The sequence below is a fragment of the Panthera tigris genome, chromosome A2, assembly GCF_018350195.1.
Source record: "Panthera tigris isolate Pti1 chromosome A2, P.tigris_Pti1_mat1.1, whole genome shotgun sequence".
Taxonomy (NCBI): Eukaryota; Metazoa; Chordata; class Mammalia; order Carnivora; family Felidae; genus Panthera; species Panthera tigris.
In genome coordinates, this window is record NC_056661.1 from 61284041 (window position 1) to 61307112 (window position 23072).

The following is a 23072-nucleotide window of genomic DNA, read 5'->3' on the forward strand; positions in this document are numbered from 1 at the left end:
ATTCACTCGTGAACGTGTCTGGGCCTGGTGCTTTCTGTTTTAGAAGGTTTTAAATTGAATCAATTACTGTAATAGATCTATTATGCCTATTCAGATTATCCATTTCTCTTTATGTGAATTTTGATAGTTGGGTCTTGCAAAGAATTTCATTGTGATTTGAGAACATACTGTGTGCGGTTTGTAGTCTTTTAAATTTAAGGTGTATTTGATGGCCCAGAATGTGCTGCCCCTTGGTGAATGTTCACGTGAGCTTAGGAAAAATGTGTGCTCTACAGCTGTCCGTTGAAGTCGTCTGTAGATACCAGTTATATCCTGTTGATTGAGGGTGTTGAGTTCACCTGTGTCCTCACTGATTTTCTGCCTGCTGAGTCTTTCCATTTCTGATAGAGAGGGGGTTGAAGCCTCTGGTTACAGTTGTAGATTCATTTATTTCTCCTTGCAGTTCTTAGTTTTTGCCCTGTGTATTTTGATGCTCTGTTTTTGGGTACGTATATGTTAAGGATTGCCACATCTTAGAGAACTGTTTTCATTATGTAAGGCCCCACTTTAAAAAATTTTTTTTTTTTTTTAGAGAGACTGTGTGCGCACAAACCAGGGAGAGGAGTGGTGGGGGTTAGGGGGTGGGCAGGGAGAGGATCTTAAGGCATGGAGCTTGATCCCATGACCCTGGGATCATGACCTGAGCCAAAATCAAGTGTTGGTTGCCCAACCAACTGAGCCACCCAAGGCCCCTTTGTGTTTTACTTTTTTTTTTTTTTTTTTTTTTTTTTTTTGAGAGAGCACAAGCTGGGGTGGGGCAGAGAGAGAGGGAGAGAGAAGGAGTGAAGCAGACTCTGTGCTGTCAGCACAGAACCTGATGTGGGGCTTGAACCCATGTACCGTGAGATCATGACTCAAGCTGAAGTTGGTCACTTAACTGACTGAGCTACCCAGAGGCCCCCCCAAGGCCCCTCTTAAATTTTTTTTTTTTAATGTTTATTTTTGAGAGAGAGAGAGAGAGAGCAGGGGAAGGGCAGAGAGAGAGAGGGAGACACAGAATCAGAAGCAGGCTCCAGGCTCCGAGCTGTCAGCACAGAGCCTGATGCGGGGCCTGAACTCACAGACCAGACCGCGAGATCATGACCCTGAGCTGAAGTCGGACACCCAACTGACTGAGCCACCCAGGCACCCCCTAAGGCCCCTCTTTAAAGGGGGTTTCTTGTAGTCAACTTAGAGTTGGGTCTTGAATTAAAATTTTATTTTTAGCAAGCTCTGTGTCCAGTTGGGGCTTGAACTCATGACCCCAAGATCAAGAGTTACATGCTCTACCAACGGAGCCAGCCAGGCATTCCTGGGTCTTGAATTTTGTATTGAGTCTGACAGTCTTTGTCTTTTAATCGGTATATGCAAACTGCCACATTTAAAGTGATGATTCTGACACTTGGATTCATGTCTATCATATTTGTAGCTGTGTATATTCATTGCCCTTGTTCTTTGCTTCTTTTCTCTGTTTTGGTTTTTGGCCTTCTATTCTTTTTCTGCCTTCTCTGATTTTATTTGAACTCTCTGAATACATTCTTTTAACGTCTCTTGCCAGGTAACCATTACATCCCTCCAATTTTGTTTGTTGGAGACAGGTTTTTTTTTCCCCTTTGCTTCAAGGGACAGGCTCAGTGGATACAGAGTTGTAGGTTGATGGGATTCTTTCCACACCTGAGTGTTTCATTCCTCTCCTGTGGGCCTGGTGTCTGGAGAAGTCTGATGTCCTTCCTTGGCCTGTTCCTCGGTAGGGATGTACTGTTCTCCCATGGCTTACTTTAAGTTCTTCTCTTTGTCCTTGATTTTTTATGGGGTGAATATGAAATGCCGAGGTGTAGGGTTTTTCCTTTATCTCGCTCCTCTCTTCTGCCTCTACGTCCTGCTTGGTGTTCCCTGAGCTTTCCGAGTCTGTGGTTTGGTGTGGGGGTCGTTCCGGCGTCAGATATTTCTTCTTCTTTCTCTTCTTCTCCTGGTGGTCCCGCGACATGTATGGTGTACCTCTTGTCATTTTCGTACCGTTTTTTGATATCCTGTCCCATCTTCTTCATGCTTCGGCCTCTTTTTCTGCGTTCTGGCTGACATGCCTCCACGCTCACCGATTCTTCCCGTGGCCGTGTCCAGCCTGCTGACGTGTCTGTCAAAGGCGCTCTTTGGTCCTCATCTCTGTCGTGGTGTTTTTGATCATCCATGTTTCCCATTGATGCATATTTGGAATTTCCGTGTCTCTGCTCACATCACCCATGATGAGCGATGTCCACTTTTTCTGTTGGAGCCCTTAGCGTACCAGGCACGCTGCTTTGAGCTCTGGGTCTGGCGGTTCCTGAGAACAGCTCTGGCGCGTCTGCATCTGGCTGTGATGCTTGCCCTGTCCGTTCAAACAGTGTTTCTGCCTCTCAGCGTGCCCCGTGACTTTTTGTTGGAAGCTGGACAGGATGTATCAGGTAGAAGGAACGGAGGTAGACACGCCATGCGTGTGAGGTTGCGTGTTGATCTGGCTGGAGGTCGACGTGTGGGGGCGGGGTGCACTCTCATCCCGTGGCTGGTCTGCCTGCACCCTCCCGCGAGCCTGTGCCCCTGTGCTGCCACGGCCACACATGCCTCTCACTTTGCTTCCTCTTCCGGAGAGAAGGCTGGGGGCCGGAGTCGGGGGTTCCCGTCCCTGGTGGCTCTGGTGCTAGGAAGCGAGTTCTCCTTGCGGGAAGGCCCTTGTCACGGAGAACAGAACGCTCTGCTCAGAGTGCAGGACGGCGGGGTGTGTGGGAGCGTCTCCTCCGCCAACAGGGTTTCCCCAGGAGCTCAGGGTGTGCTTCCTCGGGGGGCCTCCGCCCCGAGCCTGGCCAGCAGGCCTGGTGGCGGAAGGTGGAGGCCGGGCTGTGCCCTCTGCATATCCACGCCGGCTGATCTTCCCTTCCTTTCCCTTCCTCACAGCGGCTTCTCTCCTCGCTTTCTCTCAGTACTTAGGTCAGTTAACGTCCATACCAGGATACCTGAATCCCTCCAGTAGGACCGAAATCCTGCATTTCATAGACAATGCAAAGGTAACCCCATCCCCCTGACCCTGACCTCTGACCCTCCCTCTGCTCCAGCTCCTAGCTCTGGCCTCTGACCCTCATACTGTGACACCAGCTCTTGGTCCTCTGACACTGGGCCTCCGTGGCCGTGAGCGATGGCCCTGTCCCGTCATGTTATGGGTGCGCTTGGCTCTTGGCCATAAAGACTGTTTCTGTCCGAACATGAACTTTATTCTTCCTTGTGGCCTGGGGCTGTTTCTGGAAATCACATTTCCAAGATAGGTAAAGCACACGCTGTAGTCTGAACCCAGGCAGCTCCAGAAGCCACAGAGCTCCTGGAGCACGCGTGGCTATGCCGTAGGGCGAGTCCCGGCCTCTACACGCCGTGGGGCTCCTGGGGCCACGGCCGGGCCTGCGCTTCTGATGCTGTGGTACCTTCCAGAGAGCCCATCAGCTCCCCGGACACCTGACCCAGGAGCACGACGCTGTGATCAGCCTGTCTGCCTACAATGTCAAGCTGGCCTGGCGGGACGGGGAAGACACCATCCTCAGGGTCCCCATCCATGACATCGCCGCCGTGTCCTACGTGCGGGACGACGCCTCGCACCTGGTGGTCCTGAAGACAGGTATGGACCTGGGAGGTGGGGCCAAGGGGTCCTTGTCGGGCGCAGCCCGCGGCCTGGTCCTCGGTAGTGAGTCTGGGAATCCAATGGAGCCCTGGAGACGGTGCCTCCGGCATCGGGTTGCTGCTCCGGCCTGCCCTGCTAGCTCTGAGGTCAGCTTCGGCCGGAGGTCAGTGACCCGGGAGGCCAGGAGAAAGAGGTGCTGAGCCGGCCCCTCTCCCTGGGGGTCTGTGGGCCTGCCGCTGTGCCTGGTGCTGCCCCCTCTGGGACACTGGAGTGTCCTCTAGGTGTGCGGGCGCGGTACAGCCACGAAGTGCGCCTCAGCTCAGCCCTCCAAGTATTTGGGCTCTGCCTTTGGCCATGGCTTCTCAAAGCTGGGTGCAGAGGTGAGACCGCACCATCACGGAGCTCCTGGTCCTTGAGACGTTCTGCGCGTGTCCTTGTAGGAGTCAGGAGGGCCCTAAGACCCGCCCCCAGGGGGTGGGCCCCCTGCACCTAGCCCACCCCTCTTCCGGGGATGGGCGCCCAGTGTTGCCTGCTGGGCTTTCCCCATGGGCCGCCCACCAGGGGCCGCAGCCTCTGCCTGGTACCCAGTCCCTGAGACATGAGGAAGAAGTCACGGTCTTGCTTGAGCTGTGCCCCTCGGGGAAATCTGAGGTTGGCGCCGCGGTACCGATGTCCTGGGCTCCTTTGGGTGCTCTGGGGGCCGGTGGGGTCCTGAAGCCATTCATTTCCAGGGGGCCTGGGAGCAGGGCCTGCGGGGGGCCAGGTGGTTCACCCAGAGCACACTTTAGGCAGTGTGGGCGGAACGTTGTTTTTCTGCCCGAGGTTGGCGGTTCGTGGGGCATCTGAGAGAGATTTTCTTAAGAGACCGGTTCCGGGTGAGGCTTCTCACACACGCCCCTGAGTGTGGGCGGCTCTCGAGGACAGTCGGGAGGTTACCGCCATGAATCCAGGAGGCCTACTGTGGGGCCACCACACGGTACCTGCAGCGGCTTGTGGGGGCTGCCCTGAGAGTGACAGGCAGGCCCTCTGCTTGTGCGGCTGTGGCTTAGCACTCCTGCGCACACTGCACATCACACACGTTCCCACCACACATTCACACCACACACGTTCACACCACAGACATTCCCGCAGATGCCACACACGTTCACACCACACATACCATGTTCACGTCACACACGTTCACACCAGACATGTTCACACCACACACTCACACACTACATATACTCGCACACACACCAGACACGTTCACACGACACACACACACCAAACATATCACAGACACCTTACAGGTTCACACCACACACCCCACACATCAGGCACATTCATACTCACACCCCTGATCTGACACACTGTGCATCGAGGTCCCCTCTGTCATCCGCTTATTCTTGCCTTAGCTGAGCGTCTGATGTTTAATGATGGGCATTATTTCAGGTTGAATGATGCAAAACTTACCATACGTAACCATTTTAATTTATAAAAATGGCGGTTTGGTGTGGCTCAAACTAGTAGAAAGTGTGGGCCCCGGATCATCTCGTGCACTCTCCACATAAGCTGTGAGGAAGGTCCCATTCTCCTGCTTCACGGATGAACCACCAGAGCACAGAGGTTGCGGGACTGGCGGAGGGCCAGGGGGGAGATGGGGGGGCTGGCTGGCCTAGGAAATGGCGCTGGAAGTGCTCCTGCCACTGCTGCCTGGTGCCGCTGTGGCCGCCCGTTTCCCTGCCTGGGGACAGACAGTCCCGCGGGAGGCCCAAGGTCTGCGGCATCCTGAGGGACAACAAGCGGTGGGAAGACCGGCCTCTGAGCAGCGCCTGCCAGTGTTGAGCCTGCTGGGTGGGCAGCCGGGCCCCCCTGGTTTCTTGTGTTGCGGGACATTCATCTGCGTTCATCGTTAGAGCCAATTGCTAGGAAATGGGGAACGGATTTTTCTAAAGGGAGAGAGCGAACTCCAACACTTGGCAAAGTGAGACGAAAACTTGAGAGCTTTCGAGTTGAAGGAAGAGAATGAGTCCGTGTGTCCTGGGCATCTTCGTCATTTTAGTGGCTGGCCCTGCAGCAAAGGCCCAAGACCGTGAGCCTGCACATCCGCGAGGCTCCTGTGTGCGCCAGGCATGCTGTGTACGAGGTCCTGAGCAGAGCGGCCCTCAGCACGCTGGCACGGGCAGCTGACATTTGTTAAGTGCCTACCGCGTGCAGCGCCTCTGGATGCCTCTTTGGGTCCAGGGTTCGCAGGTGCTGGGAGGGGCGCGTGGGGGTCACGTCTGGCTGTGGGGGCTTCCGCGCGTGGCAGGCCCGGCTCGGAGGGCGGGGGCCAGACGTCCAGGCTCACCGGGCTGGAGCGGACTGCGCAGTCTCGTGGAGGGGTTTCCGTGGATGTGTGAAGGTCGGTGGGGATCTGAGGCAGCAGCTGTGGGACGGCTGGTGGGGACGCTGCTGGCGGCCGGACGTGGGCTTGTCGGAGACCGCACACGCGCACTGGACCTGACTGTGGGGCCGTACACCCTGCGTCCCTGGGAATGGCCATGGAGCTACTTAGACTGTCCTCGTAGCCACAGCAGTGACAGCAAGCAAGGGAAATAGGTGTCCTTTGTGTCCCAGATGTGGTGCTGGCATGTCGCCAGTTCAACCATCATTAAGACGTCACGTGTTCTTCTCCGTACTTCCCGAGACCCTGTGTGTCGTTCACACTCCATGCGCACCACAGGGTGGACTTGTCACATTGGACATGCGCAGTGCCTGGTGCCGACGTGGGGCTGTGCGGCCCTGGGGTCTCACTGCGGCGTTTGTGGGTCTTGGCCCCACATGGGGTGCTGCCCGCCCTACAGGGCCCCGGTCTCTGTGGGCACAGGTGTCCCGACTGTGGCTCCTGCCTGGTTCCCGTGTCAGGCCACGTGTGAGTCTTGGGTGTCCTCCGTGGTGAGGTGGGCTTGCCCCCAGACACCCCAGCATCAGGGAGGCTCCACCTCCCATTCCTGCTCCCGGGCCGCCCAACGGGGGCCTCCCCACTGCGTCTGCCCCAGGGCACCTTTGGGGAGGTGCTGTGTGGGGTGTTAGAAATGTGGGCGGGAGCGTGTGCGGGCCGGGCTCCCTCCTGGCCTCTGCTCCCCTCATGCCCTTGGGCCCGGCCCTTCCGGCCCCCGTGCCTCAGTTTCCCTGTCTCCTGTCGGAGTTGTGTTCATGCCCATGGTTCAGTGACACTGTGAATGGAACCCCGGGAATACCTTCTTCGTGTGGATCCAGAGCAGCCGAATATCGGCAATTTCGTGTCTCAGCCTAAGGTGCTTGCGTCATCGGTAGCGGGGATGCCAGGAGGTCCTGCAGGGTGCTGATTCTCAGTGAGCAGCGGCCGAGCAACGGCCCAGGGTGAAGGCGTGTCTCACCTGTTACCCGCTTTGTTTAGAGGGGGTGAGGGAGGGGCATACCCGGGGCAGGCCTGTCCCTCACCTGAGCCAGGTAGGGGCTGCCCATAGCTTGCTCTTGAGCTTCCACACCTGCCCTAACCTGCTGCAACGTTGCTTCCCAGCCCAGGACCCTGGCATCTCCCCCAGCCAGAGTCTGTGTGCAGAAAGTTCCAGAGGCCTCACCGCAGTCTCCCTGTCAGAGAGCGGAGTGGGGCCTGTGGAGGCGTGCTGCCTGGTCATCCTGGCGACCGAGAGCAAGGTGGGTAGAGGATGGGCCCTGGCACTTAGACCTGTCCCCACCAGGTCCCTGAGCCTCCTAGAGCTGGCCCAGGCCCCGCCCACAACCCAGGCCCCGCCCCAACCCAGACTCTGACCCCTCCCACACCCTAACCAGGCTCCTCCCAGATGCCCCCCACCCAGACCCTGTCCACACCCTGACCCAGGCTTCTCCTACACTCCTCCGACCCCGGGGGCTCCTCACACACCCTGAGCAGGCTCTGCCCACACCCTGACCTAGACTCTTCCCACGCTGCAACCTAGGGTCCGCCCACACCCTGATCCAGATTCCGCTCATACCCCTGTCTAGACCCCGCCCACACCCTGACCCAGGCTCCTCCCACGTGCCGGCCCAGGCCCCTCCCACAACCTGCCCAGGTCCTACCTACATCCATGACCCAGGCCCCTCCCACATCCCGATCCAGGTTTCTCCCACATGCCGGCCCATGCCCTTCCCACAACCTGCCCTGGTCCCTCCCACAACCTGCCTACATCCATGACGCAGGCCCCTCCCACATCCCAATCCAGGCTCCTCCCACATGCCGGCCCACTGCCCTGCTTAGGCTCCTGCCAGCTACACTGAGTCTGGTGCCTTCAGACTGTGCTGCTTTTTTATTCCAGGGGCCTCACCCCTTTTTCTCTAAGACCGATGGGGGCAGTGGTCTCCCATACCCCAAGCTGTGCCCTGAGAGGGGCGAGTGTGGGCTTGGGGCCCCCCAGCTGCCTCAGGGCTGGCAGCCTAGGAGAGCTCTTTAGTAGTCGTCAGTTTAGTTTATGTCTGTAAGACTAGTGGGGACCGCGGTGCGCAGGAGCCTCTGATCAGTGCCCTTTCTCAGCTCTGCCTGCCTTCCAGCCAGGCAGCTCTCAGGGGGCTGTGTCCCTGGCCTGTCCCCACTGCAGGTCCCTCTAGACACCACCCCGTGACCGGGGGCAGAACTGCCCCCGACGGGACCCACATGCCTGTAAAGCTGTGTGCTCTCCCCGAGCCCCGGGCAGCAAAGGGGACCTGGGCAGCCCCGGGCAGCAGATGGGGGCTGGCGGCTGACGCACCTGGCCCCTCGGGTCCAGAGAGCTTTCTGGACGTGGGCTGGTCCCCTTGGGGACCTGCTGAGAGGTGGGGGGCCCAGGGCCCGAGAAGCAGGTGCCCGGCAAGCCGCCCAGGAGGGTCCAGCTTTGTTGCAGGTCGCTGCTGAGGAGCTGTGCTCCCTGCTCGGGCAGGTCTTCCAGATTGTGTACACAGAGTCCACCATCGACTTTCTGGACCGAGCCATATTTGACGGGGCCTCGACACCCACCCACCACCTGTCTCTCCACAGCGGTACGTGGGCCTAGGCAAACAGCCATGCTGTCAGGCGTTGATCCGTGGCCTGACAAGGCAGCCAGGTCCTCCGCCTTGGCTAGCCTGGTGGCATCCTGCATGACTGGGGGCCAGGGAACGCTCTCTCAGCCAGTTGCTTCACTGACCTCTGAACAGAGGGCCACGAGGGGCTTGGAGCACGGGGGGCTGGAGGGTGGGTATGGGGCAGGACCCCCACGCCTTGCTGCTCTCGGGGTGAGGGCTTCTTCCAGGACCAAGGCTGCCTGGGTGGTGGGCACTTGGAAGCCACCACGTCCTCTGGTATCTGTGGAGCATTTTCAGGTGCGCTAGAGCACAGGATGGGCTTCACCTGCACACGGCTGGCTCACTATATCTGTGTTTTGCACACCAAGGGTGTCCATTGGTTCCCACTGCCAGGGATGCCCCTTGCTTGTCCCATCCGCCCCTCTCAGAGCTCACCAGCTGCACACAATGGTGTCCGTGTTCCTCATGATCTGCATCACACGGACCTGAGGTCATCTGTCCAGTGTTTCCCGAGGAGCTGCTGTGCACCAGGCTCTGCCGGTGTGAGGGTCTCAGGCCCCCGGGGGCCGCCTCTGTCCTCGGCGAGTAGCTGTCCCCGCATGGAGCTCCCTGGGTCCAGGCTGAGGGTCAGACCCACCTCTGATTGTGGCTTCTGCACCCCCGCCCCCCCCCCCCCCCGCACTGCGGCCGTGAGATGTGGGGCAGGTCGTCTGACCTCTGGGATTCAATTCCTCATCCAAAGCGGGCAACACAGCCTCGAGGACGCTGCTGGCGCCCCCAAGTTGCGTTTCCCTTATCCTTGGCCACTGGGGAGCACTGTTCAGGCGCCCGCTTGGTGCGTCCTCTGAGGCCAGAGCCTTGCGCTCAGGCCCAGACCTGCAGCAGGTGGTGTGGCTCAGGACCCCCCAGGAGGGGCCCGCATCTTCTGCCAGGTGCTGGGCCGCCGGTCTCCGTGCCCCCTCCCCGTGTAACCCGCAGCCTCTTCCGCACTCCCTGCAGACGACTCTTCCACCAAGGTGGACGTGAAGGAGCCGTATGAGACAGAAGTGGGCACGTTGTGAGTACCCCACCCACTGCCCCTGGCTCCTGTCAGCCGCCCGGACTGCCATGCTGGGCGCCCCCTGGCTGTCATTGGGCCCCCGCGGGGCGCAGTGGGGCGCGTGCGCGGGGCAGAGGCGGGGAGCCGCGTGCCCATGGCCCCTGTCCTTGCAGCTCCTTCCCCGAGTGCGTGCACGCAGGCGGCGTGTCGCCCTTGTCCTTCTGTATGCAGACGGCGCCCCACTCCAAGACGGTCAGTGAGAGCGAGCTGAGCGCCACTGCCACCGAGCTGCTGCAGGACTACATGCTCACGGTGCGCCTAAGGGGGCGGGGGGGGGATGCAGGGAGCAGGGACAGGGGACCCTGCTGGTGACCTCGTGTGCTTCTCTGTGTGCCCGCACCCTTAGGGCGCGCTCATGGTCAGAGGAGGGCTGCCGGGTGGGCTCCTCGTGGGTCTCGGTCAGCGTTCCCCTCCCTGTAGGAGGACGGCAGCTGCGGGGCGGCGGGGGGGGGGGGGGATCAGCAGCTGTGGGGGCGGGGGAGGACAGTGGCTGCGGGGGTGGACATTGGCTGCAGGGGGGGTGAAGGAGAGCAGCTGCAGAGGGGGAGAACCACGGCTGTGTGTGGGGGGGGGGACAGAGGCTGCAGGGGGGAGGACCATGCCTGTGGGGGAGGACAGCGGCTGCAGGGAGGAGGACTGCAGCTGAGTGTGGGAGGACAGAGGCTGCAGGGGGGAGGAATGCGGTCGTGTGTGTGTGGGACGACCACAGCTGTGTGTGGGACGACCACAGCTGTGTGTGGGGTAGGACCGCGGCTGTGTGGAGGAAGTCAGCTGTGTGTGGGGGGAGGATTGTGGCTGTGGGAGGGAGGACCACGGCTGTAGGGGGGAGGACTGTGGCTGTGTGTGAGAGAGGACAGTGGCTGCTGTGGGGAGGAGCACAGCCGAGTGTGGAGTTGACAGCGGCTACAGGGGAAGAACCGTGGCCACATGGGGGAGGATCACGGCTGTGTGTGTGGATCACAGCCGTGTGTGTGGGAGGATGGCGACTGCAGGGGGGAGGACCATAGCCTTGTGTGTGGGAGGATTGCGGCCGAGTGTGGAGGGAAAGGGGCTGCGGGGTTTGTGGCAGTGCCGCTCATCCCCGCCCCCCTCCCCCGGCAGCTGCGCACCAAGCTGTCCTCGCAGGAGATCCAGCAGTTCGCGGCGCTGCTGCATGAGTACCGGGATGGGGCCTCAGTGCATGAGTTCTGCATCAATCTGCGCCAGCTGTATGGGGACAGCCGCAAGTTCCTATTGCTGGGTGAGTCCCGCAGGGGTGTGGCTGGAGTGTGGGAGGCTCCATTGAGGATGGGATCAGGGTGGGTCGGCCTGGAGGGCTCTTTCCGTTGACTGGCAGGACCTGCCCACGGGAGCCAGACTGAGGAAGCCAGGACTGTGTGCGAGGTCAGAGCGACTGCTGGGGGTGGGGGGGCTTCCTCCAAGAAGGTGGCACTTGAGTGGGTTTTGGCGGGTGACTAGGAGTTCGCTGGGCGGAGAAGCGAAGGCACCACTTCCAGGTAGAAGGACCTGCCTTTGTTGAGACGCTGGCCCTGAGCTCAGGCAGTGGGTGGGTGACATGTGGCCCTCCATGCCTACTATGCACACCCTGTGGGATGACCGCCTCGGCTGTGTCTTCTGAACCCTGAGCCTGGAGAAGGCAGCCGGTGATGTGGGCTCTGCCCCCCACTGTCCAGGGAGGGTGCGTTTGTTCAAGCTGCCACCTGGCACATCCAGCCCGAGCTCTCGCCGACCCCCAGCCTCCCCGCTGGGGTCAGTTACCCGCAAACACCCCTACCACCCCCATGTTCCTTTGTGTCTGGTCCTCGCACGGAGGAGTGGGAGGTGCCGGGGGAGGTCCGCCCACCCCCTCTGTTCTGCACTCAGAGGCCTGTGAGCAGCCGCAGCCAGAACCAGGCAGGGATGGGAGGCCAGCCACCTGCTGCAGAGCCAGGACCTGCCGGTGCTCCCTCTGCGTCTGTTGGGCCAGGGGGGCGGGGCTGGACGCGGGGCAGGAGCCTCAGGCGAACCCTGTGTCCACAGGTTTGCGGCCCTTTATCCCAGAGAAGGACAGCCAGCACTTCGAGAACTTTCTCGAGACCATCGGGGTGAAGGATGGCCGGGGCATCATCACTGACAGCTTTGGCAGGTACCGGCGGGCGCTGAGCTCCACCTCCACCTGCACCTGCCCTGGGAACAGGGCCACGGGCAGCTCGGACGACCAGTCTGCGCCCTCGGAAGGGGACGAGTGGGACCGCATGATTTCGGACATCAGCAACGACATCGAGGCTCTGGGCTGCAGCATGGACCGGGACTCGGCCTGACCCTCTACTGTGAAGGACGCGCCCTGGGGCGCCGGTGCACGGGCCTGTCCCTGGAGGGATCCTGGGGGTCCCTTTGGTTTTGCACACGACGTTCCTGTCGAAACCCTCAGAGACCTTCAAAGAAGTTTACTGCGATGTGAACGATTCATCCGTGGTCCTGGTGTGCTTGTCATCTGGTGGGTGGGGGGCTGGGGGCCTGGGGTGGCTGCCCTTTGGCTCTTGGGGCAGCAGGTGCTGGTGTGACCCCTCACCTGAGTCCCCGGTTCCTTGGTCTCCCTGCTGTCACAGGTGGTCCCACCCCAAACCTGTCCCCCTTTCTCCACCCTGAGAGCCCAGGGTCCTGGTTTTCAGGGGGCCATCGGCACTGCGTCCTAGGTCTTTCTTGGCTGGGCCCCTCCTGTGCCCTTGGCACATGGGGAGGCAGCAGGGGTGACCCACCCTGGGGTCGGGGCCTGGAGATTGTAGTGCAGGAGGGTCAGGTGGAGAGCCCCTCCTCACCCAGGAGATGCCTCTGCCCGGGGAGACCCCTGGCAGCATGTGTAAGAAGCTCCAGGCTGAGCTGGGTGGGTGCTGGGTCCCCAAGGAGGGAGGACAGGGCCCTCAGCTTCCAGGGAGGCAGGGGTCCCAGCAGCAGGTTGGGATGCAAAGAGGGGTCTCATTCTTGGCTCTGGCCTGCGCTGTCTGGGAACTGGTCGTGGGCCCGGGCAGGCAGAGCTAAGGGGACATCCAGTCGGGGCCAGCCTCTCCCCAGCCCACTATGGGTCTGAGTGGCCATAGTGGGGGTGGGGGAGGTGGCCACATGACAGGCCCTGGCCTAAGTGTCCTGTGTGGATGGCAGGAACGGCTCCCTCCCCTCTGCGGGCCCCGCTCCCATGTGGCCCCACTCAGTGGGTCCCTGGACTTTGGAGAAAATGTGGAGAGGCTGCATGGCCATTCCGGGCGCAGTGAGGGGCCAAGGACTTTGGGGACCCACTGCCCCAGCAAATGCCTTTCCGCAGCTGATCATCCAGAGCCCCTGAGTCTGGGGGTTCCTTCCCGAAACTCCCATCCCCAGGCCCACGCCTTCGTGACTGCCCACATTCTCTGGGCAGGTGAGGCACCCTGGACATAGATGGGCCTCCCCCCTGGGAGACGGGGGAGGACTCCCACCCTCCAGAGACACGTGGGGACAGAGCCCCACTTGGGGGTGGACACAGGACCCCCATTCTGTGGGACATGTGGGAACAGAGCCCTGACCTCTGGGGACAGAGGGAGAGGACACCCACCCTCCAGGGGCATGGGGAGGCCACCATTTCTGGGACATGAGTGGGTGGGCACACCAGCCTTTACGAACACAGGGGACAGACCTCTACCCTGTAGGACATGGGAGGGGAGACCCCCCCCGCTCTCCTGGGGCTCTGCATGGGTCCAGGAAGTGTCTCCCCTTCACAAATGCCATGTGGCCGCAGCCTGCCTGGGACTTTGGAGCAAGAGCAGAGGCTCTGAGGAGACACCCATTTATTGAGCAGCACAGCTGGGGGTGGGGATGGATCCGTGGCGGGCGGGTGGCGGTCGGCAGCTACATGGTGAGCTCCTGTGGGAAATGCAGAAAGACAGGGCAGGCTGGGGAGGGGCCCGGCAGGGCCAGCGACAGGGGTCTGGGAAGGGGCCGGCCGCTCACCATGATGGCGTTGACGATGTCACTCTGGTTGTCCCTCAGGGCCCGCACGGCCCTGGCCCTCGACACGTTGGCCTGCGCCATCACCAGCTCGATGTCCCGGAGCTCCAGCCCTGCCTCGTCCACCTGGGCGGGGTGGGGGGAGGTGAGCAGGCAGGTTCTGGGGCTGCCCCCTCCCCGGGAAGAGCCCCGAGAGCCCCTGGCCCCCCTGTGTCCCTGGGCCTCACCTCCTCCTCCTCTTCCTCCTCCTCCTCCTCCTCACACTCGGGCCTCACTAGCGGCCCTGGCGTGGACTCGGGAACCAGGGCGGAAGTCTCCGTGGGCACTTTGAACTTCTCGGCGGCGGCTCTGTGCACTTGCTGGGACAGGTCCTCGATCTGCAGCAGGGGGCACGGCTGTCAGCCAGGCCCCCGCCCCGAGTCCCCACCCCCACCCTGGGCCGGCCAGACCTTGGCCTCCCCGAAGACCACGTAGGTGTCCGAGGCCGGGCTCTTGAAGACGTCAGGCTTGGCGATGACAAAGAGGATGTTCTTGGACTTCTGGATGGTGATCCTGGTGACCCCCTGGATTTGCCGCAGGCCCAGCTTGGACATCGCCTGGGGGCACAGTGGGCTCAGACCCGGGCATCGGCCGGGGGGGGGTCCCAGGCTGGGGTGGGGGTGCAGCACGCCGACGGGGGAAGGGGGGCTCTGCCGCTGACTCTGGGGGACCCTCTGTGGGCTTTGGGCCCACCCTGCCCCGGGCGTACATGGGGCCCCAGCTTCGCACCGGTGTCCGGGACTGCGTTTACTCGACGGCTCGTCGGCCATTGGCTCTGAGGGGTCCCCTTAAGTGGCCGGCCCCCCCACCCACCTTTCGGGCCTTCTTCTCACTGCGACTCTGCTTGGCTTTGGCGACGGTCTCCTCGCTGCCACCGCTGGCGGGGGCCTGGGGAGGACAGGGTCTGAGCCCCTGAGTAGGGGATGCCCTTCCAGGGGTGCGCCCTCCCCCCTGGCCGGGCACCTGAGCTGGGCACTGTGCGCCCTGTGCTCCCGACAGTTCCTGCTCCTCTGGTTCTGCTGACGACTCCCCATGGCTGTCGGAGTGCTGGGCCGATCCCTGGCCGGATCCCGGGGCCCTGGGTGGCGAGTCTGGGGAGGGGGGAGGTGTGAAGAAGGCCTCTGCCTTCTGACTTGGCCCCATAGCCCGCCCACCCACCCACTCTGGTGCCCTGCTCAGGACTGCGCTCCGGCTGTGTCCTCCCCTGCCCCCCACTCACCTTCCTCCAGGCTGTCCTGGTCATCCTGCTGCTCGGCGGCCGGGAGCCCTCGAGGGCCAGGAGGCACTTGGCAGGGGGGCGAGAGCCTCCAGGCCTGGTCTTTGGCATGGGTGTCCCCCACAGGGGCCGTTTTGGGGCTGAGGAGGGGGGAGTGGGGCAGGAGGCCTACACGATGCCCGGCCCCTGGAGGCTTTGTGGTTCCTGAGAAGGTAGCTGCCGCCCGCTGGGCTCCTGCCCGTGGTGGCTGGAGGCCCGGAGAGCCCGAGGGCTCCTTGCCTTCCACCGAGTCTTCCCTGGGGCCCTGGCAAGGGCAGGGAGCAAGGAGTGCCTCTGTGGGGACACGGGGAGCAGAGGGCTCGGGGCCGAGGACCCTGTCCCGGGGCACGCTGGGTGGGCCTCCGGCAGGGCTCTCCAAGGACTGTGCTGGGGACGAGCTGGGGGCTCCTGGTGCCACCTGCGCCCATGCTCCACTTCCCGGGCCCGGCACGGGCTCCCGCTGCAGACAGGGTGCTGGTGCATGTGGGGTAGGCTCTTTGGGGCAGCCCCTGCCTGGCCTGGATGCGGACCTCAGTGGGGACTCTGCACTGGAGCCCGGCCCCGCCTCCGAGGTCACAGCAAGGGGAAACCCGAGCCCCTGGTTTGCTCTTTGGCCTACCTCAGGGCGAGCGGCAGGATGTGCCCTCCTAGCCCCCTGGGGTGCTGGCTCAAGGCCCCCAGCCCGGCAATTCTCACCCCCTAGGGCCTCCTTTGGGGCTGAGCAGGACCCAGCTGTGTGGGCAGTGCGCACACGGGCCCCGGGATGGGTTCCCTGCTCAGGTGCCAACAGGACCGCCACTGCTTCCTCTCCAGCAGAGACAGGAGTGGGTGGGGCCATGGCCTCCGTGGCAGGCTCAGGGCATTCTAGGGCCTCTCTGGCAGGTTCTGGAGGTTCTAGGGCTGCTACGATAGGCCGAGGGAGTTCCAGGACCTCCATGGCAGGCTCAGAATGTTCCAGAGCCTCCGTGGCAGGCTCTGGGTGTTCTGGGGCCTCCGTGGCAGGCTCAGGGTGTTCCGGGGCCTCCGGGGCAGGCTCTGGGTGTTCCGGGGCCTCCGTGGCAGGCTCAGGGTGTTCCGGGGCCTCCGGGGCAGGCTCTGGGTGTTCCGGGGCCTCCGGGGCAGGCTCAGGGCGTTCGGCAGGCTCAGGGCATTCCAGGGCCTCCGTGGCAGGCTCAGGGTGTTCCGGGGCCTCCGTGGCAGGCTCTGGGCATTCCGGGGCCTCCGTGGCAGGCTCAGGCTGTTCCGGGGCCTCCGTGGCAGGCTCAGGCTGTTCCGGGGCCTCCGTGGCAGGCTCTGGGTGTTCCGGGGCCTCTGTGGCAGGCTCAGGCTGTTCCGGGGCCTCCTTGGCAGGCTCTGGGTGTTCCGGGGCCTCCGTGGCAGGCTCTGGGTGTTCCGGGGCCTCCGTGGCAGGCTCAGGGTGTTCCGGGGCCTCCGTGGCAGGCTCTGGGTGTTCCGGGGCCTCCTTGGCAGGCTCTGGGTGTTCCGGGGCCTCCGTGGCAGGCTCTGGGTGTTCCGGGGCCTCCGTGGCAGGCTCTGGGTGTTCTGGGGCCTCCTTGGCAGGCTCAGGGTGTTCCGGGGCCTCCGTGGCAGGCTCTGGGTGTTTCGGGGCCTCCTTGGCAGGATCAGTGTGTTCCGGGGCCTCTGTGGCAGGCTCAGGCTGTTCTGGGGCCTCCGTGCCAGCCTCAGGGTGTTCCGGGGCCTCCGTGCCAGGCTCAGGCTGTTCCGGGGCCTCCGTGCCAGGCTCAGGCTGTTCTGGGGCCTCCGTGCCAGACTCAGGCTGTTCTGGGGCCTCCGTGGCAAGCTCAGGCTGTTCCCGGGTCTCAGTTGCAGCCTCAGGGCATTCTGTGGTCTCCGTGGTAGGCTCAGAATGTTCCAGGGCCTCTGTGGTAGGCTCTGGGTATTCTGGGGCCTCCATGGCAGGCCCAGGATGGTCCGGGGTCTCTGGGATGGACTCAGGGTGTTCTGGGGTCTCTGTGGTAGTCTTGGGGTGCTCCAGAGCCTCCATAGCAGGCTCTGAGTGTTCTGGGGCCTCCCTGGCAGGCTGTGGGTGTTCTGGGGCCTCCATGGCAGGCTCTGGGTGTTCCGGGGCCTCCGTGGCAGGCTCTGGGTGTTCCGGGGCCTCCGTGGCAGGCTCTGGGTGTTCTGGGGCCTCCGTGGCAGGCTCAGGGTGTTCCTGGGTCTCAGTTGCAGCCTCAGGGCATTCTGTGGTCTCTGTGGCAGGCTCAGAATGTTCTAGGGCCTCTGTGGCAGGGCCAGGATGTTCCGGGGTCTCTGGGATGGACTCAGGGTGTTCTGGGGCCTCTGTGGTAGTCTTGGGGTGCTCCAGGGCCTCCATAGCAGGTTCAGGAAGTTCTAGAGCATCTGTGGTAGGCTCAGAATGTTCCAGGGCCTCTGTGACACGCTCAGAGTGTTTTGGGGTCTTGGTGACAGGCCCAGGATGTTCCAGGGCCTCTGTGACAGCCTCAGGGTATTCTGGGGCCTCCATGGCAGGCCCAGGATGTTCCAGGATCTCTGTGACAGGCTCAGAATGTTCCAGGGCATCTGTGACAGGCTCAGAGTGGTCTGGGCTCTCGGTGACAGGCCCAGCATGTTCTGGGGTCTCTGTGACAGGCTCAGGGTGTTCTGGGGTCTCTGTGACAGACTCAGGGTGTTCTGGAGCCTCTGTGACAGGCTCAGAGTGTTCTGGGGCTTCTGTGGCAAGCTCAGAGCATTCTGGGGCCTCTGTGACAGGCTCAGAATGTTCCAGAGCCTCTGTGACAGGCTTAGAGTGTTCTGGGGTCTCGGTGACGGGCCCAGGATGTTCCGGAGCCTCTGTGACAGACTCAGGGTGTCCTGGGGTCTCGGTGACAGGCCCAGGATGTTCTGGGGCCTCTGTGACAGACTCAGGGTGTCCTGGGGTCTCAGTGACAGACTCAGGGTGTTCTGGGGTCTCTGTGACAGACCCAGGATGTTCTGGGGCCTCTGTGGCAGGCTCAGGGTGTTCTGGGGCCTCTGGGACAGACTCAGGGTGTTCTGGGGTCTCCATGGCAGACCCAGGATGTTCTGGGGCCTCTGTGACAGACTCAGGGTGTCCTGGGGTCTCAGTGACAGACTCAGGGTGTTCTGGGGTCTCCGTGACAGACCCAGGATGTTCTGGGGCCTCTGTGGCAGGCCCAGGATGTTCTGGGGTCTCTGTGGCAGGCCCAGGATGTTCTGGGGTCTCCATGGTAGGCTCAGGGTGTTCTGGGGCCTCTGGGACAGACTCAGGGTGTCCTGGGGTCTCAGTGACAGACTCAGGGTGTTCTGGGGTCTCCATGGCAGACCCAGGATGTTCTGGGGCCTCTGGGACAGGCTCAGGGTGTTCTGGGGCCTCTGGGACAGGCTCAGGGTGTTCTGGGGTCTCGGTGACAGACTCAGGGTGTTCTGGGGTCTCCATGGCAGACCCAGGATGTTCCGGGACCTCTGTGGCAGGCTCAGAGGGTTCTGGGGTCTCCGTGGCAGACCCAGGATGTTCTTGGGTCTCTGTGACAGGCTCAGGGTGTTCTGGGGCCTCTGTTACAGGCTCAGAGCGTCCTGGGGTCTCAGTGACAGACTCAGGGTTTTCTGAGGTCTTCGTGGCAGACCCAGGAAGTTCTTGGGTCTCTGTGACAGGCTCAGGGTGTTCTGGGGCCTCTGTTACAGGCTCAGAGTGTCTTGGGGCCTCTGTGACAGACTCAGGGCGTCCTGAGGTCTCAGTGACAGACTCAGGGTGTTCTGGGGTCTCCATGACAGACCCAGGATGTTCTGGGGCTTCTGTGGCAAGCCCAGGATGTTCTGGGGTCTCCATGGCAGGCTCAGGGTGTTCTGGGGCCTCTGGGACAGACTCAGGGTGTCCTGGGGTCTCAGTGACAGGCTCAGGGTGTTCTGGGGCCTCTGGGACAGGCTCAGGGTGTTCTGGGGCCTCTGGGACAGGCTCAGGGTGTTCTGGGGCCTCTGTGGTAGTCTTGGGGTGCTCCAGGGCTTCCGTGGCAACCTTGGGGCATTCTGGGGTCTTCGTGGCAGGCTGTGGGGGTTGTGCGGCCTCCGTGGCAGACTTGGGGGTGCCTGCAGTTCCCCTTGAGGCCCAGAGTGTACCAGTGTCTGCAGCTGGCTCCACGCCTTCCAGCTGGGCTTGGTTCCAGGCCGAAGGCTCCAGGCCTCCAGCGTGTCTTGTGTCCCTCTCCTCAGGTGCCGGCCTCGGTTCCAAGGTTGTTTGTCCTTCCTGCTGGGCTGCAGTGACCACAGGCTTGATCCTTGGGGTGTGTACGTGCAGCTTCTGAAGCCTGGCCACAGCGGCAGGCCCCCGGCCCAAGGGGAGGCCTGTGTCCTGTGGGGGCCGGGCTGGGGCCACAGAGTCAGGGTCCTGGCCTGCTTCTTGCTTCAGGGTCTGCGGAGAGTCTGGGCTTGGTGTGAGGTCCCCCTCTTCTGGGGCAGTGCAAGGGGCCAGGCCTACGGCAGCGCCGTCCTCCAACTGCAGGGGCTGAAGTGTGACTGTGGCAACAGGCGCTGGGCCCAGGACGGAGCCCTCCTCTTCCCCCCAGGCCTGCGAGGTCACCCAGGGGTGGCCTGGGGCTTCCTGCAGGGCGGGAGCAGGGACCGCCCCTGTCTCCTGGGCACCCGGTTCGTGGCCCTCCATGGCCCGGCCGGCCTCTCCCTCAGAGATCCCAGGAGCGGGCAGCCCCCCAGGGCCATCCTGGAGCAGGGTGGCGGGCTGCGCATGGGGCTCCCCGCTGTACAGCCTCTCGTCGTCTGCCCCCGCATAGGAGGCAGAATCGGGGTCGGACGAGGCCGCTGAGGTGTCGTCCCGGAAGGCGAAGGCCTCGTCCATGCCCTCGGTGATGGAGAGGTCAGACAGTGACTGCAGGGAGGAGGCGAACGTGCTGTCATCCTCGCCCTCCCCGGCTGGGTCCCCTGCAGAGTCCCGGCTGTCCTCCTCCTCCTCCTCCTCTTCCTCCTCCTCTTCCTCCTCCTCAGGGGCCCTCGGCGTCACCTCCACGGCCTCCACCTGGAAGAGGAGGCTGCCCCGGAAAGGCAGGAGGGAGGCGGGGATCATTGGGTCGTTGGCCAGGAAGTCCAGCTCGAAGAAGTGGCCATCCTGGCCCCAGGAAGAGCTGCTGTCTGCCGAGATGCTGGACTCCGGGGACGGGGGCCCTGGGGGCCCGGCAGGGGACGGCTCCTGCTCGTCTGCCACAGACCCCGGCGGGGAGAAGCCCCAGCCTGAGGGGACGTCCAGCCCTTCGGGCGGGACCAGTAGGCTCAGGGAACAGGACGGGGACGAGGCCCAGCTGTCGCCGTCCGCTGTGATGTAAGAGCCCGAGGGCGAGGCTGGCGGCGAGTCCCCCAGCTCAGCCTGGGTGTCCCGGGCGTCCCTGCGGGGCCCTGCGCCGAGGAGCAGGGCACAGGTGGTCTCGGTGGGGGTGGAGGGAGGCGTGAAGTAGGAGTCGGGGTCTGGGGCAGGGCAAGGCACAGGAGAGTCACCCTGAGAACACAACTCGGAGGGTGGGTTCAGGCTGGGATGCCCACCTTCCCGGTCCCTGAGCTCTGGCAGGGCTGCCCTGGGTGGCGGGGGCGCCCGGCGGGTCTCCTCGCCCATCACGATCCGGGGCTCCAGGGTGGCTGGAGGGGGACCCCCGGCGGGCCGGGCTTCGGGTGGCCCAGGGCTGGGGCTGCCTTCTGCGGGGACCGCCCAGGCGGAGGGGGTGCCGCGCGGCCCCGCATCCCAGCTGGCTCCCTCCGGCGGGGGCCGGGTGCCCGGCTTGCTGGGTAGGAACTCGAGGGCCAGGCCGCCAGGACCCGGGCTCAGGGCACAGTGCTCCAGCCGGTCCCCTCTAGGGGTGGAGGCCGAGGCCACATCACAGGATGACTCTGTGGGAAGAGAAGGGCGTGAGGAGGGTACGGGGTGTGGAGTGCAGGGCGGGTGGGAGAGTGACCTGGGGCCGCACCATCTGGCGTGGGGCGCAGCACAGCAGCAACGGGGGGGATGGGGAGTGGCAGGGGGTCAGCCGAACACACTAATGGGCTTCTCTCTGAGGCTCTGCAGGGGTGAGGCTGGTACCCGTCTCCTTGGGTGCCAGCTGGCTGGCCCCCTGCCCTCAGTCTGTGACCTCTCGTGACCTCTAGGGCGAGGCCTCCGCATTCAACTGCCCTGGGACAATGAAGGCCTCACAGCTCCTGTGAGGCGGGGGCCCGGGCCCTCTTCCTCATCCCTCTCCTCACTGCCCCGTGGGCACCTGAGGCCAGCCTGCCTGCTTGTAGCCGGCCCTGCCCCGTACCTGCTCCCAGAGCTGACGGGACAGGCCCTGGGCTGGAGCACACAGCGGGGGCAGCGCTGCAGTGGGGACGGGCCCTGGGGAGTCACGGGGGGCTGGAAGGGCTCCCCCCCCTGCCCAGGAACACACGAGTGGGTCCCCTGGCAGTGTTAGGGAGGCTGCCTCTGGGGGTCCTGTTCTATGATGCTCACCTGCGATCACCCCCCAAGTACCTCTGTGCCCTGGCTTTCTGTCTGCAAAGTAGAGTATTTGCCAGGACTAGAGAGGAAACTTTCACAAAGGGGCAGCCCCCTCCCGGGCCTACCCGCGGGCCTGCAGCCGTGGCTGAGCCCGGGGCCCTTGGGCCACACCACTGGGATTCTCAGGTGGTGGGGGGACCCTGAGAAGCGGGTTCACAAGCTGGCTGCAGTGTGACAGACACCCAGGGCCTGGAGGTGGGTGTGGTGGGCGGGGTCGGGTGGAGTCGGGGCTCTTGGCACCGAGCCAGTGTGGTGCCCTTACCAACCTGCACTGGGGCAGGGAGAGGGCAGAGCTGGGCCAAGGGGGGAGGGGAAGGGAAGCCAAAGGTCAAAGGTTTTTGTAACCATCAAGGTCATCAAGCGGCCTGAGCAGAGCCAGCCTGAGACCCTGGGTCTGGGGAGTCCTAGCCTCCATCCACTTTACGGGACCCCAGAGGGAGACCGGGCCCCTGGGCCCAGGACTGGTCAAATTGCTGGGTGACTTCTATCCACAGCAAGGTGCCCATGGCCCTCCAGGACCCACACATGGCTGACCTCCGGCTGGTCACCCTGGCTGGCCCTCCCAGACCCAGGCAGACCCCCTCAGCCTCCACCAGCAGTGCTGGCCCGGCCTCTCTGAGGATGTGGGCCTGCGCCCCGGCCCTAGTTCCCCAGACCTTGCTCCCCCAGGGCACCCCGGCTCACAGCGGCCCCTCTGCCTTCCCCAGGCTCCAGCTCCAGTCCTGCTCCGCAGACCCAGGCCCGACCAGTCACCGGCGCTGGGGCGGCCTTCAGGCATCTGAGGGTTCAGCTGAGACCTGAGCCGCCCAGGACTGCCTGACCCTGGGCTCCTCGAAGACAATGGGGCGGCGGCCCAGAGGGCGGGCGGTGGGCCCGCGAGCCCCAGAGCTGGGGGATGATCCCCACAAGGCCCCTCTGGCTCCTGGAGGACACCCGGGTTCCCCCTGCCCTTCCCCGCAGTCCTGAGTTGGGACTTGCGGGGCATTGGGTGGGGGCGGGGGGGGGGGTCAGGATTCAGGTGCTCGAAAGGGCAGGACTCCAAAAGGACCCGGGAGGGGACGGGGAGGGGGGCTGGGTAGAGAAGGGCGGAGAGGGACAGGCGGGGAGAGGCGGAGGGCGGCCGAGACGCACGCAGGAGCGAGACCTCACCTGTGCGGGGCCCGGGCCCGCCCGCCTCCGGCAGCAGCAACTCGGCGCGGGCAGCCTCCCCGGGCATGGCCTGACCGCGCGCCCTTCCCTCCGTGCCCGGTCTGTCCGTGTGTCCGTCAGGCCGAGCCTGCGCGGCCACCGCCCCTCGGCCGGGGGGTGGGGGTCAGCGGATGATGTCAGAGGCGCCCCGCCCGCTGGCGCCCCGAGTGAGCGTGCGCGTGCGCTCCGAGCACTGCGGAGGGCCGTGCAGGGGGGAGGCGCCGGGTGGGGGTGCAGCCTTCCTCCCTCCCTCGACCCAGGCTGCGCCCTCCTTCCGCGCCGCGCGGCCCCGCCTTTCCCGCAGCATCTCCGTCTTTAACGGGAGGAGCCCGACCCCATGGAGCATCACCCC

General features: G+C 63.5%; 2 protein-coding genes across 6 annotated transcripts in view; one reads left to right on the forward strand and one right to left on the reverse strand.

The window, feature by feature from the left end:
• Positions 1–12224, forward strand: part of CCM2 (CCM2 scaffold protein) — a 41540-nt gene extending 29316 nt beyond the window's left edge. For 2 of the 3 annotated variants that reach the window (XM_042962986.1, XM_042962992.1), the window contains exons 3-10: positions 2973–3056; positions 3472–3655; positions 7182–7318; positions 8518–8653; positions 9677–9734; positions 9890–10028; positions 10878–11016; positions 11796–12224. In XM_042962986.1, the coding sequence (XP_042818920.1) occupies positions 2973–3056; positions 3472–3655; positions 7182–7318; positions 8518–8653; positions 9677–9734; positions 9890–10028; positions 10878–11016; positions 11796–12076 (1158 nt within the window). In that variant the 3' untranslated portion in view covers positions 12077–12224. The remainder of the gene's footprint in view (positions 1–2972; positions 3057–3471; positions 3656–7181; positions 7319–8517; positions 8654–9676; positions 9735–9889; positions 10029–10877; positions 11017–11795) is intronic. The other variant, XM_042962997.1, reaches the window with a different exon arrangement.
• Positions 12225–12272: 48 nt separating this feature from the next.
• NACAD (NAC alpha domain containing) lies at positions 12273–22774 on the reverse strand. 3 transcript variants are annotated; one of them, XM_042962971.1, is made up of 9 exons: positions 22682–22774; positions 16139–20889; positions 14992–16078; positions 14736–14863; positions 14586–14660; positions 14183–14329; positions 13961–14110; positions 13737–13859; positions 12273–13649 (listed from the first exon to the last, which is right to left on the reverse strand). In XM_042962971.1, exons 1-9 carry the CDS (start codon positions 22746–22748, stop codon positions 13635–13637), a joined length of 6543 nt encoding a protein of 2180 aa, XP_042818905.1. In that variant the 5' UTR covers positions 22749–22774; the 3' UTR covers positions 12273–13634. The 3 variants fall into 3 exon arrangements, 2 of the variants coding, with proteins under 2 accessions (XP_042818905.1, XP_042818893.1); XM_042962959.1 differs by having other exon boundaries at positions 14992–20889; XR_006210174.1 differs by lacking the exons at positions 12273–13649; positions 13737–13859 and having other exon boundaries at positions 14020–14110; positions 14606–14660; positions 14992–20889.
• Between the last annotated feature and the right edge of the window lie 298 nt (positions 22775–23072).

Excerpts from the sequence above, each read along its gene's own strand:
- NACAD (XM_042962959.1), bottom strand. The coding sequence starts at position 22,748 with ATGCCCGGGGAGGCTGCCCGCGCCGAGTTGCTGCTGCCGGAGGCGGGC. Across the intron at positions 20,890-22,681 it reads CGGGCCCGGGCCCCGCACAG|AGTCATCCTGTGATGTGGCC; the intron begins GTGAGGTCTCGC and ends CTCTTCCCACAG. Across the intron at positions 14,330-14,585 it reads GTGAGAAGAAGGCCCGAAAG|GCGATGTCCAAGCTGGGCCT; the intron begins GTGGGTGGGGGG and ends CTGTGCCCCCAG.